The sequence below is a fragment of the Canis lupus genome, chromosome 32 (genome assembly GCF_003254725.2).
Source record: "Canis lupus dingo isolate Sandy chromosome 32, ASM325472v2, whole genome shotgun sequence".
NCBI classification, from domain to species: Eukaryota; Metazoa; Chordata; class Mammalia; order Carnivora; family Canidae; genus Canis; species Canis lupus.
This window is the reverse complement of record NC_064274.1, coordinates 29823122-29841910: the sequence shown is the minus strand read 5'-3', so window position 1 is coordinate 29841910 and position 18789 is coordinate 29823122. Positions and strand designations below refer to the sequence as shown.

General features: G+C 42.1%; 1 protein-coding gene across 1 annotated transcript in view; it reads right to left on the bottom strand.

Annotated features, from left to right (window-relative positions):
* The window catches only part of MCUB (mitochondrial calcium uniporter dominant negative subunit beta), a 96551-nt gene extending 80254 nt beyond the window's left edge, over positions 1-16297 (bottom strand). The window contains exons 1-2 of the mRNA XM_025465899.3: positions 15926-16297; positions 5891-6013 (exon numbers count right to left, since the gene is read on the bottom strand). Coding sequence (XP_025321684.1) covers positions 5891-6013; positions 15926-16027 — 225 coding nt within the window. The 5' untranslated portion in view covers positions 16028-16297. The remainder of the gene's footprint in view (positions 1-5890; positions 6014-15925) is intronic.
* Positions 16298-18789: the final 2492 nt, after the last annotated feature.

Below are 18789 nucleotides of genomic sequence, written 5' to 3'. Positions count from 1 at the left end.
CAGGAAGACAGAATTTTGCAATTTCAGTTTTAATGAATGTTAACGTTTAAAGAAACAATAAGGAGATAATTTATGAGTGACTATCTGGCTGGGTCCTTCAAATAAGGGGGTTCCTATTCTCCTCGAGGTGGTCTTGGGTCCACATTCCCTGACCCCCCCACTACTTGCCCAGGGCTACTGCACCATCTCTGGCAGTTCCCCTGCACCCACACCCCTGTGCATCGTCCTTTGTGTATAAACTCTCTTCTCATTATCCTTATCTGACTGAGCCATCTGTTTCCTGTTGGGATTCTGAATTATACAATCACTTTATACTCTAACAGTCCAGAAGAGTTCTCACATCATATATACTTTGCACTTTGAGTATTGTTTTTCTCTGTGAATATGAGGTTTTAAAAAAAGAGAGAAAATGTATCCATTGCCCTGTTGTTTTTACATTTGATTATCAGTGATGCTTACTATTTTTCATGTATTTATTAGGCATTTTTAACTTCCTTTTCTGAGAATCACTTATGCCCTTTAGCCATTTCTCTAATGAGATCTTAGAGGGTTTTTAAAAATAAGTTTGAATGATCTTCATGTACTTATCTGCTCTTTGGATGAAAGAACAAATCTACTTAGCTTAAGGAAGGATGGAATTTACTCTAAGGACAAAGGGGTATCTCTCATGGATCATCAATGGAAGGACTTAATTACATCTTGGGAACGGACTAGGACTAGGGACTGGAGTGTCATAATGAGGTTGGTAAGTCATCTTGACCCGTATTTCACTTCTCCTTTTCTCTACATGTCAACGTCATTCTCCTTTATCATGACCAAATTATTTTCACTGCTTTCTACCCATGAAGCAGAAAATGATTATAACCAACCAGCTCCAAGCTAACAACTCCACTATTCAAAAGAGCAGCCAGCAGGGATGGCAATCCTAAAACCCATTCCAAATTCCTGGGTCAGGTGACCAGCTGAATGCAAGTCACATACTACTAAGAGGGCCAACTGTGCTGTAACCATGTATTTAAGAGTGGGGATGATACCTAAAAAAGAGGACTAGTAGAGACAACAAAGATGTTTTCTAAAACTTCAAAATGAGTAATGTTAATATGTTAAAGTCGTGTTTTGTTCAGTTTTTAGATTTTATTTATTTATTCACAAGAGACACACACACACAGAGGCAGAGACACAGGCAGAGGGATAAGCAGGCTCCCTGTGTGGAGCCTGATTCCGGATTTGATCCCAGGACCCTGGGATCACGACCTGAGTCAAAGGCAGACACTCAACCACTGAGCCACCCAGGTGCCCCTATGCTAAAGTCATTTTAATGCTCACTGTTGTCACCTTTGAAAAAACTTTTCTAATGTCTATCTAATAGAATTAAATAAGCAGAATTAAAAATACGCTATTAGGATATTTCACCCTAATTCAGTTCCAAAGTTACATACGAGTAATATAATTATTCTCTGAGAGGTTAGGCTTTGATGTTTTCATACAACTGCAGGCATAACAACTGTTGATTACAATGCTTAGTCACTGGCATATTTCAGACTTCAGTAATTAACTGTGGCACAATCCTACTAAATGGGATAAACTAATTAAATGAAACTGCCTGGATTCATTATAAAGTGAATTTCATATGCAAAGAAGGGCTATAACCTGTTAGCAGAAGATCTGTGCTGAATCTCAGAATGGTAACACTTATGAGTAGCACCCCTGGAGGGAGTCCTGGGTTACTTCCAGGTTAGAACTCACAGCAAACATTCTATACCCATACCTTTACAGAAAGAGTAATATTAGATAAAGTCCCAAATACACACCACCACAGCTAAACAGTCATTACACTAACAATCCAAAGGTATTTCTTGGTAGAGAAAGCAGGCAGACAAAAGTGGACAGCAAGAGATACTAATTTTTAGCCAAGTTTATCAATCTCCAGACTTAAGCAGTTTCTCACTTTGGGATGGATATCAAAGACTGCATACCTAAAGGACCTTGCAGAATATTAGCAATGAAAGGAACTTTCTGGGTCACCTCAGCTGACCTCCCATTTTGACCTTGACCTGACCCAGGTCCCACCTCACTCTTCTCAAGCCTATTTTTTGGCTTCTCAATCATCTACCCCTTATCTTCCAACCTACTCAGTCTAACTTCCTCACACCCTTTTAAGTTTTGTTTTGTTTTGTTTTGTTTTGTTTTTTTGAGCTATCTTACCTGTCCAGGTCTGGTCTCCTGTGTCCCACCGCACTGTGGCTCTACCAGGGTGGCCATGCCTCTGAGAGCAGCTGTCCCTTTCAAGTACTGCACAGAGGTTGCCACATCCAACTTGTGATGGTTATCAACTTACTTCCAGTAAGCTCCAAATTCATCCTTTTTGACTTCCCTATGAAAATGGATCTGGGCCCTTTACATAGTTTTTCTTTGCTGTTTGCCACTGAAGTTTTGTCAGTAGGGGGCAGCAGAGACACACTGGAGGAGGAAAAGCAGTTCTGCTTCCCAGTTCTGGTACGGTTCCCTGAACAGACACTGGCAGTGCTTCGCTAGTGTCTGCCAGAGCTCTTCTAGCAACTTAAAAGTCCTGTGCTTTGGGACACCTGGGTGGCTCAGCAGTGGAGCGCCTGCCTTAGGCTCAGGCATGATCCTGGAGTCCTGGGATCGAGTCCCACACCTGGCTCCTGAATGGAGCCTGCTTCTCCCTCTGCCTGTGTCTCTGCCTCTCTATCTCTCATGAATAAATAAAATCTTTAAAAATTTCAAAAAGTCCTGTGCTTCAAGAAGCAGTCTATCCATTGGTGAACAGCCATAGTTATACACAAATAGTTTCTCAAACTGAGCTGAGCTTTGCCTCATCTGCCCAATCTCGAGTGTGATTTCCTTGCTCTGAAGTAACACAGGATAACTTTCTTCCACAAGAAACCTCCTCAGACATTTGATAACAAGTATTTGCTTACTCTTCACCTTCTGTTCACCAGGTTAAGAATATTCAGCCCTTTTAATGCTCTTCTGTATCAATCCCCAACATCTTAATCCTCTTCTGGATGTACCTCCCTCCCTACCAGCTTGTCAGTGTCCCTTCTAAAGTACTGCCTCAGAAACAAAGCATAAGGCCCTGATGTAATGGATGATGGCCTGCCCTGATCAGAAGTTCCACTTTCCTCAATTAGGTGTCACACTCATCCCATACTTTTTTCCCCATTGAGAGAGACTTGCTTTCTTCTAGGGTTGATACGGGTTTACCAAGCCCAGAGTAATCTGTATGGAATGAGAGTAGGAAGCCTCCAGAAAAACAGAATTCCACAAGACCTAGAATGATCATGTTGTAACAATGCCAGGCTAAGGCACAGGCACCATTCATAATAATATGTTCAGATTAATGATAATAGTATTATGTATTTTCAATTATATGTGCTTCTACATAATACATATTGTATGCTATATATCACATATTTTATATATATATATATGTATATCCATCCCATATATATAAAATAGGCCCTTTGGACAAGTTTCATTAAAGTCTTATTAATGTTTTATGGACAATTAATATAGTGTCCAAGTTCAAGGCAAGCATAAACATCCATGGTAATCTAGCCATTTCATGATATAAAACAATAAACATTTAAAGCAATGAGAAAGGAAAACATTTCTTATATCTCAAAGTTAATCAAACTAATGCATTTAAGACCACTCAACAGTGGGAGTGCCTGGCTGGCTCAGTTGGAAGGGAATGGGAATGCCACTCTTGATCTTATGGCCAGCTGTGAGGAATTTGAGGGTGGGTGGGGTGTAGAGATAACTGAAATAAATAAAACTTAAAAACCCCACAAATGATCAATAATGATATCCAACTTAAAATTTAAAAGCCAGTGTATAAACCAAAGAAAGGTGATTAAGTAAATAATGTGGTGAGGCAACATTTTACAAGGTCATATTAATAAAACTTTCTGAATATACCCTGAATTACAGTGAATTATTCTCAATATTATGTTATACACTAAGCTATATTTAATTCTAAAACACAAGGTCGTTTAACAATCCTAAGTATCCAGTCAAGATTGCCCTTAAAATTAAAAAAACATTTTTAATTTAAAATTTTTCCCTTTTTTAGACCATACTTCTAACACTCTAGCCTAAAAAATGCAATTAAATTCATATACTAGATATGCATGATACTTTTATAATTTTTTTTATCTATTAATCATCACAATTCCTCTAAAAGATGTCTTTCCCTAAATGAACTATTGGGACTTCATCAAGATAAGAAGCTTTTGCAGAGCAAAGGTACAGTCAACAAAACTAAAAGACAACCTACAGAATGGGAGAAGATATTTGCAAATGACCTATCAGATAAAGGGCTAGTTTCCAAGATCTATAAAGAACTTCTTAAACTCAACAGCAAAGAAACAAACAATCCAATCATGAAATGGGCAAAAGACATGAACAGAAATCTCACAGAGGAAGACATAGACGTGGCCAACACGCACATGAGAAAATGCTCTGCATCACTTGCCATCAGGGAAATACAAATCAAAACCACAATGAGATACTACCTCACACCAGCGAGAATGGGGCAAATTAACAAGGCAGGAAACCACAAATGTTGGAGAGGATGCGGAGAAAAGGGAACCCTCTTACACTGTTGGTGGGAATGTGAACTGGTGCAGCCACTCTGGAAAACTGTGTGGAGGTTCCTCAAAGAGTTAAAAATAGAGCAGCCCTACGACCCAGCAATTGCACTGTTGGGGATTTACCCCAAAGATACAGATGCAATGAAACGCCGGGACACCTGCACCCCGATGTTTCTAGCAGCAATGGCCACGATAGCCAAACTGTGGAAGGAGCCTCGGTGTCCATCGAAAGATGAATGGATAAAGAAGATGTGGTTTATGTATACAATGGAATATTACTCAGCCATTAGAAACGACAAATACCCACCATTTGCTTCAACGTGGATGGAACTGGAGGGTATTATGCTGAGTGAAGTAAGTCAGTCGGAGAGGGACAAACATTATATGTTCTCATTCATTTGGGGAATATAAATAATAGTGAAAGGGAATATAAGGGCAGGGAGAAGAAATGTGTGGGAAATATCAGAAAGGGAGACAGAACGTAAAGACTGCTAACTCTGGGAAACGAACTAGGGGTGGTAGAAGGGGAGGAGGGCGGGGGGTGGGAGTGAATGGGTGACGGGCACTGGGGGTTATTCTGTATGTTAGTAAATTGAACACCAATAAAAAATAAATTAAAAAAAAAATAAAAGATGTCTTTCCCTAAAACCATACTGTCAGCATCTTCTCTCAACTCTACTTTTTTTTTCCTTCTCAAGTGTCATTGCATAAACTTGAATTCTGGCTTCAGCCTCTAACTGAAACATCAGAACTTATTTCTCTTCCTTCCCTTACTTACAGTGTACAAGTGAGACCACACCCTTTCCTATTATGCTACAGCCCAGAGGGCAGCTTATAATGAACCTAACAAGGTGTCAAATGTTCCTGTTCTAGCCCAAATTAAAAATGCTGCGTTTCCATCATTTCCTTTTTAAGTTTTCCAGGAAGAAATAGTTTCCTGTAAATATCTATTGCTGAGAAACACATATAAAACAAAGTTCAACAGAGCCTTGGAAATTCAGTGCCTACAAAATGCAAAACTCTCCTACTTCTGGCCAAGGGGCCTGCAACATAAACAGCTAAATGTCCAAGAAAATCCATCTCTCTTTTTCCACACTCATCAAATTTTAGCTGAAATGTGGCTCTCTGCCAGGACTGGATCTCTCAGCTCCCCTGTAAATGTGGCCATCTGACATAGCCAATACAATATTCAATGGAACGTGAGCATGGGTACTATGTGACATCACCAAGCCTACCTCATGAATGCCTTATAAGTATAAAAACAAAACAACCTTATAGTCCTTTGGCTTTGGAAGCCACATGTTGACGATGATAAAACAGTCAGATTGAGGTCCCTGGATGACTGTGTGGAGCAGAGCTAGTGCAGACCGAAAAAATTTCCTCAAAACCATTTCCTAGGGAGAAAAAAACCAGCAAAAAAACCTATTTTAATTATTGTTGGGTCTTTTGTGTCAGCAAAAGATTAACCCTGTAGTTTATTCTAACCAACAGAGATAATAGAAAATTCATTTAGAAAATTATTTGGGGAAGGAAAAACAGTATATACACATGGACTTTAAGTTCTAATGGTAGATTCAGATTAAAGGCAAATAGTATCCATGGTTTAATGATAATTCCAAAGAGAAATAAACCCACTGGAATAAACACTTGTGTCAACGCACTTTTCCTTGAACATTCCTTAGCCAAGTCTTCACCTCTTCACCCATCATTACTTCTCCAAAAGAATTAGAACTCACCACAGGACTCTGGTTGTTCCCCTGCCTTCAGACAGCAACTCCTTATCTTGGTCCCAGTCTTTCCATTCTCTTCCTTCTCTCGATCCTGCTGGGCACTGTGGTCTCGTGATTAGGTATATTCCTAATCTACTGAAATCTGCTGAATTACCTACATGTCTTCACATACTTCCTTTTGTACTTCCCATTCTTCTAGTTCCTGTTATTCCAGCTCCATGTACAGTAACCACGACTTCATGACAGGTCCTTAGTAATATACTTACCTCATCTCACTACACATACACTGGATTACCAGATTCAGATTCATCTTCTAGAAGAGCATCTTTATTACTACTGCCAAAAAACTGGTTTACAGTCTACAGGCCAGGGGTTGGCAAACTATGACCTGTGGGCCAAATCTGACCTAACCATTTTTAAAAATAAAGTTTACTGGAAAACAGTCATACTTAATCATTTATATATTGTCTACAACTGCTTTCACATTATACAATGCCAGAGCTGAATTAGTTGTGAAATCGACTGGAGGATGTAAAGCCTAAAATGTTCACTGTTTGGACCTCAATAGAAAAGTTGATCAACATGTGGTATAGACCAACATCGTTTCTCAGAAAGACAATGGCCACTATCTTCTTATTTCTTATTCATTTAACACCACAAGCACCTATACTGGTAAAATATGAAACACAATTATATATACACCCAGAGATATAAAATATATGCTACCTCCCCTAATCAGCCCTGAAGCTCTGGGAGAAGATCAGTAGATGGTAATCTTACTCAAGGCAACTCTATGCTCCAAAGTAGAGTATGCCCCATTTCTGGAATGGTAATAAAAAACATGGTTATAGGAAAGGACTTACTGGTTTCCTAACATCAAAAATCAAATTCTTGGGCAGCCCCGGTGGCACAGCGGTTTGGCGCCGCCTGCAGCCCAGTGTGATCCTGGAGACCCAGGATCTAGTCCCAAGTCGGGCTCCCTGTGTGGAGCCTGCTTCTCCCTCTGCCTGTGTCTCTGCCTCTCTCTCTCTCTGTGACTCTATGAATAAATAAAATCTTTAAAAAAGAATCAAATTATTTTTGGTTTATTTTCTAAAAGGTTAGTCTTGTATTATGCCCAGGAGCTGTACCTTACAAATAAACATTTTTATCATTGATTTTTAAATATTCTAAATTATTTAATTTTAATGATTGAGCTTTTAGTACTAACACTAATAATTTTGGCAATCATAAAACCTCACTTTACAAGTCTAAAACTAGTATGATCTAATACTTTGAGAATCCCATTTAGAAAAGCCCTTGTCGGGGCACCTGGGTGGCTCAGTGGTTGAGTGTCTGCCTTTGGCTCCAGTCATGATCCCGGGGTCCTGGGATCGAGTCCCACATCAGACTCCCCGTGGGGAGCCGGTTTCTCCCTCTACCCATGTCCCTGCCTCTCACTCTCTGTCTCTCTCATGAATGAATAAATAAAATCTTCAAAAAAAAATAAATTCTTTAAAAAAAATAGAAAAGCCCTTGTCGATGGAGACCAGTGCTACCTTCTTCACATATAAACAATCCTAAATCAACACCATACTTTAAGAACAGCCAAGACCATTATCACAAAAGAAATAACAATTGTTGACAAGGAAGTGAAGAAAAGGGAATGCTTGTGCACTGCTAGCAGGAATGTAAATTGGTGCAGCCATATGGAAAATAATATAGAGGTTCCTCAAAAAATTAAAAACAGAACTACCATATGATTCAGCAATCCCACTTCTGGGTATTTAGCCAAAGAAAACAAAATCACTAACTTAAAAAGACATATGCACACCCATGACCACTGCAACATTATTTACAATAGCCAAGATATGGAAACAACCTAAATACACTGACAGAAGAATGAATAAAGATAATGTGGTATACATGCACAATGGATTATCCAGTCATGAAAAAGAAATCTTGCCATCTGTAATAACATGAATGGACCTTGAGGACATTATGCTAAATGAAATAGGTCAGATATTAGGTGATGTCACTTAGATGTGCAATCTAAAGAAAAAAAAAGGGGGGGAAGCTCATAGATATAGAGAAGAGGTTGGTGGTTGCCAGAAATGGGGGACAGGTGAAATAGGTGAAGATGGCCAAAGATATGAACTTCCAGTTATAAAAATGCATGTCATGGAGATGTAATGCACAGCATGGCAACTATAGTTAATAACACTGTACTGCATATTTGAAAGTTGCTAAAAGTAAATCTTAAAAGTTCTGATAAGAAAAAAACTTGTAACTATGTATGGTGACAGATGTTAACTAGACTTATTGTGGTGACTGTTTTACAATATATACATAAGTATCAAATCATTTATGCTGTATATCTGAAATGAATATAATATTGTGGATCATATATCTCAAAAAAAAGCAGTCAAGAAAATGCACATCCTTACATACCAGGCTGTCCTTAATTTATGCTTCATCAGATTATGTTAATTATAATTTGATTTGAAAGCATATCTGAGATAAAACAAACACGATTTCAGATTACTGCTTTCTTTTAACAGCAAATACAATATGTAAACATTATTTTTTTTAAAGATTTATTTATTTATTTATGATAGACATAGAGAGAGAGAGAGAGGCAGAGACACAGGAGGAGGGAGAAGCAGGCTCCATGCCGGGAGCCCGACGTGGGACTCGATTCCAGGACTCCAGGATCGCGCCCTCGGCCAAAGGCAGACGCTAAACCACTGAGCCACCCAGGGATCCCCTGTAAAGATTATTCTGATTAACTTTTTAAAAATCTTCAATTATTCAAGGCTCATATCACAAAAAGTAGGGAAGAATGCTTCAGGTGTTCCCCAGCTAGATGAAGTGGAGAAGAGGAAATCAAGAAGGTAAGACCTGAAGACAGTACAACATTAAGGAATTCTATGTAATATTTAGTTCTTGATCCTCTATCCACTCACCCCTCTACCGGACAAGAATGTATTATGCACCTACTGTAGCAGGGCAGAGGCCATGAGAGGTGTGAAGAAATAGTTCTGACCATAAAGTGCTGAGAGAATCCAGGTAGGAAAACCATATGAGCACCACTCGAATACGTGGTGGGATGCAGTTAAAGTGCTGCGGAGAGAGAAAAAAAAGAAAAAAAAAGAATGTAGGGGTGGTGGAAGGGGAGGAGGGCGGGGGGGGGGGGTGAATAGGTGACGGGCACTGAGGGGAGCACTTGACGGGATGAGCACTGGGTGTTATTCTGTATGTTGGCAAATTGAACACCAATAAAAAATAAATTATAAAAAAAAAAAAAAAGAATGTGGTTCATTCTGCTGGCACAGACTTGTGACTTCATCAAAATGGGGATCCGGGGAGTGGGGGTAGGTGGGTACTGGAACTCAGCCTTGGAGGAAGTGCAGATTTCAGGAGAGTGAAGAAGGAAGGGTGATGGGGGGGGGGTTAATGCTACCCACAGAATATCACAGACACCAATTATGGGACAGAAGGCATGGAGTAGAAAGTGGGACAGAAGAGTTGAGGCCAAAGGATTTCTGGATCAACTGTAGCTTGTTTTAAAGCTTTCTTACCTTGGTTTCACTATAACCAACCCATAAAACAATAATTTACAAGGCCAAAATAAACCATACTTTCTCCTGAAAAGTGGAAATTGTTTTATTATATATCATCTAAGCATTCTCAAAGCGGACTTGCAGAAATGAGTCATCAGACTGTAAAATATCATCACAAATATCTGCTAGCAAGGGTTTAGACAGCCAGTGCTATGTTGATCTGTTTGCAGACATTTTCTAAAACAATGTTTCTTCAGGTTTATGGTCACATTACTGTCAGCCTCTCTAATAAAAATGTACACTTGTATTCCAGCTGTATTGCTGGTGGAAAGAGTAGTTATTCATCAAACATCTTTTAAATCCTCTCTCCAAATAACCTACTCAGCCTAGTGGGGAAACTCATCCTGAAAACAAAATACTTAACAAGAGACAGCCACACATGAGCACACACACGGAAAGAACAAGGATTTCTCAAAAAAAGAGTAACTTCTTCCTTCTTCCAACCAGAATCAGGACATTATTTACTGTGATGCCTAACAGGATAAAAATAAGCTAATGCATCAAGTCCCAGACATGTGATCTGAGCAATGCATTCATTATAAAAGCATTCCTACAACAAAATAATTGAGAGTTCCCAGTGGAATTAACTATAATGGGATTACCACTTGTGTCCACAGCAGTTTTATAAACTGAACCACCTGCTCAATCTAGTAAGTACCCAAAGACTCTCAGGTAGAACACATCCTTATGGGATGAGCCTTGCCAATCAGGAAGACTTTCCTCCCTAAAGGTTGCCACAATAAACCTATCCATTTCTCCATAGGAGGTTTAATGTTTCATGTCACTTTTTGTTTACATTCACAGGCTCAACTCTGGCTCCATCTCTTGTTGCTCTTTTCATGGTTCCCTATTTCTTGCCCTCAAATCTATTCAGAGAAATTCTCTTCAGTAAACTTTGTTTATAGTGCAGATTTCACACATCATTTCTTGCCAGTATTGTGAATCCTGGATAGAGATCTAATTATCTCCCGAAGAGCTGCCAAACAAAAGCCTGGACTGCAATATTCTCTATTCCCTTTATAATGAACCTGAATCTAAGGTAAAAATCAGGCACAATCAAGTAATACTATTTATGAGTTAATGAAAGAGGAAACTCTCACAACAAAGATTTATAAGCCTTGATAGTTGACCCAAACTGTATTTTAAGTCAGGTGGAGACAGGGGAGGTAGCAAGGAAGTAAGACTTAGGACAGGTGAGGGTAGTGAGAAGGAAAAAAAGGTGGAGAGTCGACAACTTCAGCACCCTATTTAAGAGAGACTCATACATGCCAATTAAATCTCAATTAAAAAGAGCAAGAGAACCACGGCATCAAAATTAGATTCTTACACAACTCAATTCAATATAATCAATATTTATTGAACACTTCCTATGGGCGGAGCACCTAGGAGACTTTGTAAAGACGACACTGGTTTGCCACACTTCCACAATTTGTTGAAACACCAAGAGTTGATTTTTTAAAATTTCTTAAAACCTTGTTTATGCATCACATTTTCCCTTTAAGAGACAATTTCAGGAAAATGGGTGAGGATGTGAATGGAGGAAAAATTAAGGTGGAGGCCACGAATCCATAAGTATGGTAAATACGTAAATGCTTATCATTTCAAATTTGCTAGAAGGGGGGTTGAGAATCTGAACCTCGGCTTTCTGGCAGCCAGGACACAGGGAGGAGAGGCTACACACTCATTTCATTCACTGCCCGTACAGTAAACCCTGCATCTGGGTAGGAGCAACCAATGACTCTAATACTAAGACTAGACAGCAATTTCTTCTGTGGGTCCTCTTAAAGGGCACCCTTTAACTGACTACCATGTTTCACAGGGCTGCTTATTAAAAGGTATGCTAATGTGGAAAATTCAGTAAAAAACACTTGGGTGAGGGATCCCTTGCAGTCTGAACATACACCTCAGAAAGCCTGTTTTTTTTAAAAAAACAAAAAACAAACAACCCAGGAGGGCACCTGGGTGGCTCAGTGGCTGAGTGTCTGCCTTCGGCTCAGGTCCTGATCCCGGGGTCCTGGGATTGAGTTCCGCATCAGGCTCCCTGCAGGAAGCCTGCTTCTCCCTCTGCCTATGTCTCTGCTCTCTGTCTCTCATGAGTAAATAAATCTTTAAAAAACCAAACAGGAAAATACTGTGGTAAATTAAATGATATTTTTTTTAAAAAAGATGATACTTCTAGAATATGGCTGAGAAAACACTTTATTAGTTTATAGCCTATATGTTAGCTCAAGATGCCTATCATAATGGCTTTAGGGTTCTAATGCTAGATACTGTTGAATAAGCATCATTTCACAGATGAAAACACTGGTAATGACAGAATGAAGTATCAGAACGAGACAATCTATTCTGACACGCTTACCAAATCAAATAAATTTCAATTCCTTTTCAAAGGGAAAACAGTTATTATAATCACTAGGTAGAACTGTCACTCTACTGACTGCCTAAAATCATGAAAGAGGCTCATTCAAACATTAAAACAACCATTCTGACAGTGACAATATTTTACTCAATACTATACTTACACCCCCTGGTAAAATTACCAAATGGCCACTTTAAAGATGGAAAGAACTTTGGTAACCAATTAGACAAGTCTCCTTGTTTTGAAAAGGGACTACAACAGGCCCAAATAGACAAAATAACTTGGCTAAGTTCAGGGAGCTATGGGGTGGCAAGACGAGGTGGGCACTCAGATGTCCCAATCGCCTAACACCAATGAAATTAGCTGCTCATTTCTATTCTATGACCTAAACACATTTAGTTTATATGGCTGTTCGATCAACTGGTATTTGCCTCAGGTTTTCCACCTTAGTTTCACAGGGACCTTATTCAACAAGTATTTATCTGCCAAAATACAAAATTATTTTCTAGCTTAGAGTATGCCAAAACAGCACTAATATCATTAAACTGCAGTGAAGAGCACAACCTAAAAACAAAAACAAAAAAAAGTAAGCACTAATACCTAAGTGCTAGAAAGATGGTAATGTTTAATATTTAACAAACTGGTCTAGAGTTACTTTGCCCCAATGTCTTCTACAGCTTAAGCAGCATCTGCAATCTACAAGCAAATGTTCTCCTGAGGAGAGAGCTCTGAAACCAGTATTACATAATACATTGCACTAACTACAAACACAAGAGGAAGAATGGGAGGAAAGTGTCAAATGGGAATGACCTAAATTCAAAAGGTAAAAAACAATTTCTAAATTAACATTTGGTGGTGGAATGAAAACATGTATTGCTTTGTTTCCAGGTGTTAAAAAAAAAAAAAGCATACCCCAACTTCTCTGCCAAGTACAATTTCTTTTCTTTTCTAAATTTTAAACACAGCGTAAGTAGGGACTCAACTACTGTACTTGCTGGGGGCTTGAAATCTTACCGGGGAGTTTCTCAAATCAAGCAGCAGAAAACTCAAATTAAGAAAGGCACAACCAGGTAAAGGCTTTCAGTTGAGAGATAATTCACTAGGTGCCATAATCACTGCAAGCTGCGTCCTGCAGAACAGAAAGGCCAGCAGGAGCCATGGATCGCCCTGACAACCACTCAGCCAGAGTGCTGCTGAGAAGCAGAGATGCTGACACGGGAACGTGACCACAAACGCCTGGGCATGCCTTGCCTAAAGGGAACACAACATGCTCTTGCTCTCTTATGCTTCAGATTAAATGTGTTCTTTCAAGAACAATTCTGGTATGCTAAACGTATCCATGTTGACAAACTTTTTTCCACCCACAAAATACTAGCCGAGTATTACCTACCATGTGAAGGATTAGAATTGTGTATTTTCCAAAATTACTAAATCCTCCTATAAAGCACACTCATACTTTCAGAAAAGTATGGGAACACTTACTTGAGATACTATTAATGACAAGTCCTTGCAAGCTAAGATTTTATGAGCTGTGGGGATGCAAATATCACTTTTGTTGGTTTTTCCTCCTGTTGTGTTCACAGACGCTAGGGATCTGAATGTGGCAAAAGTATATAAAAAACTTTAGTCACAGGACTCTTCATAGCAAATGGGACAACCACAAAACAGTGAACCTTAGAATAAAAAATGTCCCTATGGGGATCCCTGGGTGGCGCAGTGGTTTGGCGCCTGCCTTTGGCCCAGGGCGTGATCCTGGAGACCCGGGATCGAATCCCACGTCAGGCTCCCAGTGCATGGAGCCTGCTTCTCCCTCTGCCTGTGTCTCTGCCTCTCTCTCTTTCTCTCTGTATGACTATCATAAATAAATAAATAATTTAAAAAAATGTCCCTATGGCCAGTTAATTTGATTTACAGAAAATGGTTTAGTTGTCCCAGCTAAAACTCCTAAGTGGCCAGGATATTTGTCAGTTTCTTTATGGTATAATTCAAAGAGGCATATAAAGCAAACTCACAGGCTTGTCTTTCTTCTTTCAGGGGTCTTTTATCAAGTAAAATGATGGAAGCATTTGCACTTCTAAAGTTCAGTAAATTGATTTAATAGCATGGACTGTCAAGACTTAAATATCTGCAAATTAGGAACAAGCAAATGTGAGGTTTAAGACGATTACCTAGAGGCAAAGTACTGACCACAGTTGCCCTATGATTAAGCCTAATAAGCCCCACTGTATCATTTTCTTTTTTTTTTTAAGGGCATCCACATTCCTGCTGGGGCATGCAGTCGCATCAGGTGGGAAATACCGAGAAAGGGGCTTAGAGATGATAACTGGAGAAAGGGCAGCCAGCCTTGAACTCTGCAAAAATTCTACTCCGGATGTTACACGGACTTAATAGAAAACTGAATCACTTATGTTCAAATGGTGGTATAGTGAAGGGGGTTCCTTGTGTTGCGCTGTTTCGCAGGTTGGTACGTTTTTGGCTGTCAAGTGCAATTCTTTTTAATAAAGTACAATTTCACAGAGTGGAGACCCCTCTCTCCAATCTACTGCTAAATCTGCCGTTTTAAGGAATTTGCCCCCTTTCCTAGGTGCTAATAAAAAAACGCTCTTCCTCGTTCTCTTTCAAACACGCAGGAAAAGGAGTTTTAAATATATATTTAAATCATTTCCTCCCGTACTCAAAGCCGTGAAGCCCTGAAATAGCCGAAGGGGGAACGGACACACACACACACACACACACACACACACACCCCGCCACAGGAAGTGAAAGTGACAAGATAACGGCATGGCTTCTTTTGTTTTTCTTGTAAACTGCACAGTTAAACGCATTCTTCTCTTTAACGATCTGAAACTAAGATAATGGGGGCCGGGGAGCGGGGTGCGGGGCGCTGAGAATTAAAACTCAGAAACCCGCTCCCCAACCACACGCACCTGGGAGGCTCTTTGGAATGGGGGGGTCTTTCCTCACGAGGCTCAGTCAGGGCTGTCAGGCTCCATCCCAAAGCGAGCTGCACGCGGCATTCCCCCCCATCTCGGTCTTCTCTGGGGCACATCCACCCTCTTCCCAGGCCACAGTACAGCGGGGTCGGGCCAGCCGCTCCGCACCGACACGCGCTCGGGGTTCACCGGGTCTCAGAACGCGACGCGAGTGTCTTCCCTCTGCAGAAGGGAGGGGCGACGGCTGGGAGGCTGGAGGCTTCACCGTCCTACGACCGCGCGCACTCGGGGCAGTCACTCCGCTCCACCGTTTCCTGGCCCCCCGCGACCGAGCCGACCGCAGAGTGACTGAAAACTTCCTCCGGAGCCCCTGTGGCCGCGGGGGAACTGCCTGCAGGGGAGATCCTGCCGCTGCCGGGCGCCGCCCGGGCGGGGGGGGGGGGGGCTCCTCGTCGCCGCCCCGGCCTCGTCGTCCGCGCTCGGCCCCCGGGCGCGCCTGCGCCACGAGACCCGGGGACCCCCGGCCGCGGCCGGGACGCCCGCTCGCCGGGTCCTCCCGCGCGCCGAGCCTAGGGCCGGCAACACGCGGCCGCCTTGCCCGCCGCCGCTCGCGCCCGGCTGCCCCACGCGAACTCTGCAGCCGCCACCGCCCCGCCAGCGCCCGGACCGGGCTCCGACTCACCTGAGGCTCCGGCGTTCGCGGCCCCGGACGCGCTCGGCCCTGGGGTCCGGGGGTCGCCGGCAGCCGCCGGCCGCGCGTCCAGGCGCCCCTCAGGAGCATCATCCTGCCCGCGCGCGGGCTCCCGCCCCAGTCAGCCCGCCATCGTCCGCGACCCCGGAGCGAGCCTGCCGCCGGGCGGGGGCGGGCCGAGGGGCGGAGGGTGTGTCCCGCTGCCCGCGGCTCTGCGGGCGCGCCCCGGCGCCGGCGGTTTTCTCTCCTCCGACCGAAAAAAGAAGAAAAGGGGAGGGGCGCCAGCGAAGAGAGTTGGGGCGGCCGCGCGGGCGCTCCTCGAATGAGCGAGACCCGGCGGCCGCTTCTTGGGAGCTGCGGACTTCAACGGCCGCCGTTAATTCCGGGGGCTTCGCTTCCCCGGTCCCGCCTGGAAGTTCGTCTCCAGGATCGAGGGGCGGAGGGCGAAGAAGCGGGTGCCCAAGGCTCCACCCTCGGGGCCCGAGGTTTGCGGTTCGCTGCGGGGCGGCCCACTCGCCGCTCTTGGGGACAGTCTCTACCACGGCACAACGGGCTTCTCTTGTCGGTCGTTTCTGTAATTGAAAGAGCTCAGGAACCAGAACTTAGTCTTCCCAGCGACTAGGAAATGTCATGTTTTGTCTTAGAGACTTTTTGTTTATAAAAAGAAATTTTAAAAGACTTTTTTCGGGGGATCCCTGGATGGCTCCACGGTTGAGCGCCTGCCTTCAGCCCAGGCCTGATCCTGGAGTCCCGGGATCGAGCCCCGCGTCAGGCTCCCTGCATGGAGCCTGCTTCTCCCTCTGCCTGTGTCTCTGTGTCTCTCATGAAGAAATAAATAAAATCTTACCAAAAAAAAAAAAAAAAATTTCAGAGCAACCTAATCTAAGCTTTCACATAGCTTACTTACAATAGAGTTCTTAGATAAAATACAGGATGCCCAGTTAAATTTGAGTTTCAGATAAACAATTTAAGTATGTAGCAAATGTTGCATGGCTCACACTCTAAAGAAAAATGAGATATTTGGAATATACTTAAATTATTTATCTGTAATTGTTTATCTGTAATTCAAAGTTAATTGGGCATCCTGTGTCATAATCTGGTAAGTCTGCAAGAGGTTTAAATTAATGAATCAAAGCTGGCAAACAATGCAACAAGTGGCAGACCTCTCCTGATCAATATCTTTCTTTATTGAAAAAAGATGGAAGTTTCTATGATAGCAAAAACTTTACCATTAAAGTCTACTTCCGGGCAGCCCCGGTGGCTCAGCGGTTTAGCGCCGCCTTGGCCTGGGGTGTGATCCTGGAAACCCAGGATCAAGTCCCACATCAGGCTCCCTGCATGCAGCCTGCTTCTCTCTCTCTCTCTCTAATAAATAAATAAAATCTTTAAAAACAAAAAAGACTTAGAAAATATAAAGTCCACTTCATATGTGTTAACTTACATGTGTATTTCAAATTACAAGTGCCCTGGACAGATAGTGACTGACACATGAAACGTTAAGTTCACATGGGAAGGTAATTTACTTGAGTTCTTTCCTAGTGTTCCAAATCAAAGAAAAGAGTTTATCTTGGCATTGTGAATAAGAAAGCAATGAACATGGGAGTGAGATATCTTTTTGAGGTACTGATTTCATTTCCTTCAGGTATATATCCAGTAGTGGGATTGCTGAGTCCATGGTAATTTTTTTTTTAAGATTTTATTTTAGAGAGAGAGAACGTGCATGTGCATGTACAAGCAGGTAGAGGAGCAGAGGGAGAGGGAGAGAAAGCACCTCAAGTAGACTGTGCACTGAGTGATGCTGGGCTCAATCTCACCATCCCAAGATCACTATCTGAGCTGAAATCAAGAGTCAGATGCTTAACCCACTGAGCCACCCAGGTGCCCTGGGCCCATGGTAGTTATATTTTTATTTTTCATTTTTATTTATTTATTTTATTTTTTATACATTTTTTTAAAAAATATTTTATTTATTCATGATAGACATAGAGAGAGAGAGGCAGAGACACAGGCAGAGGGAGAAGCAGGCTCCATGCCAGGAGCCTGATGCGGGACTCGATCCCGGAACTCCAGGATTGTGCCTTGGGCCAAAGGCAGGCGCCAAACCGCTGAGCCACCCAGGGATCCCCTTATTATTTTTTTAAAGATTTTATTTATTCATTCATGAAAGACACATAGGCAGAGACACAGGCAGAGGGGAAGCAGGCTCCATGCAGGAAACACGACATGGGACTCGATCCCGGGTCTCCAGGATCACACCCTGAACTAAAGGCAGACACTCAACCGCTGAGCCACCCTGGCGAGCCATAGTTTTATTTTTATTTTTTAATTTATTTTTTATTAGAGTTCAATTTGCCAACATATAACACTCAGTGCTCATCCCGTCAAGTGCCCCCCTCAGTGCCCATCACCCAGTCACCCCTACTCCCCCCCCCACCTCCCTTTCCACCACCCCTTGTTCGTTTCCCAGTTATGAGTCTCTCATGTTCTGTCTCCCTCTCTGATACTTTCACTCATTTTCTCTCCTTTCCCCTTTATTCCCTTTCACAATATTTTTTATTCCCCAAATGAATGAGACCATATAATTTTTGTCCTTCTCCGATTGACTTACTTCACTCAGCATAATACCCTGTAGTTCCATCCGTGTCGAAGCAAATGGTGGGTATTTGTCATTTCTAATGGCTGAGTAATATTCCATTGTATACATAGACCACAGCTTCTTTATCCATTCATCTTTCGCTGGACACCAAGGCTCCTTCCACAGTTTGGCTATTGTGGACATTGCTGCTATAAACATTGGGGTGCAGGTGTCCCAGCATTTCACTGCATCTGTATCTTTGGGGTAATTCCCAGCAGTG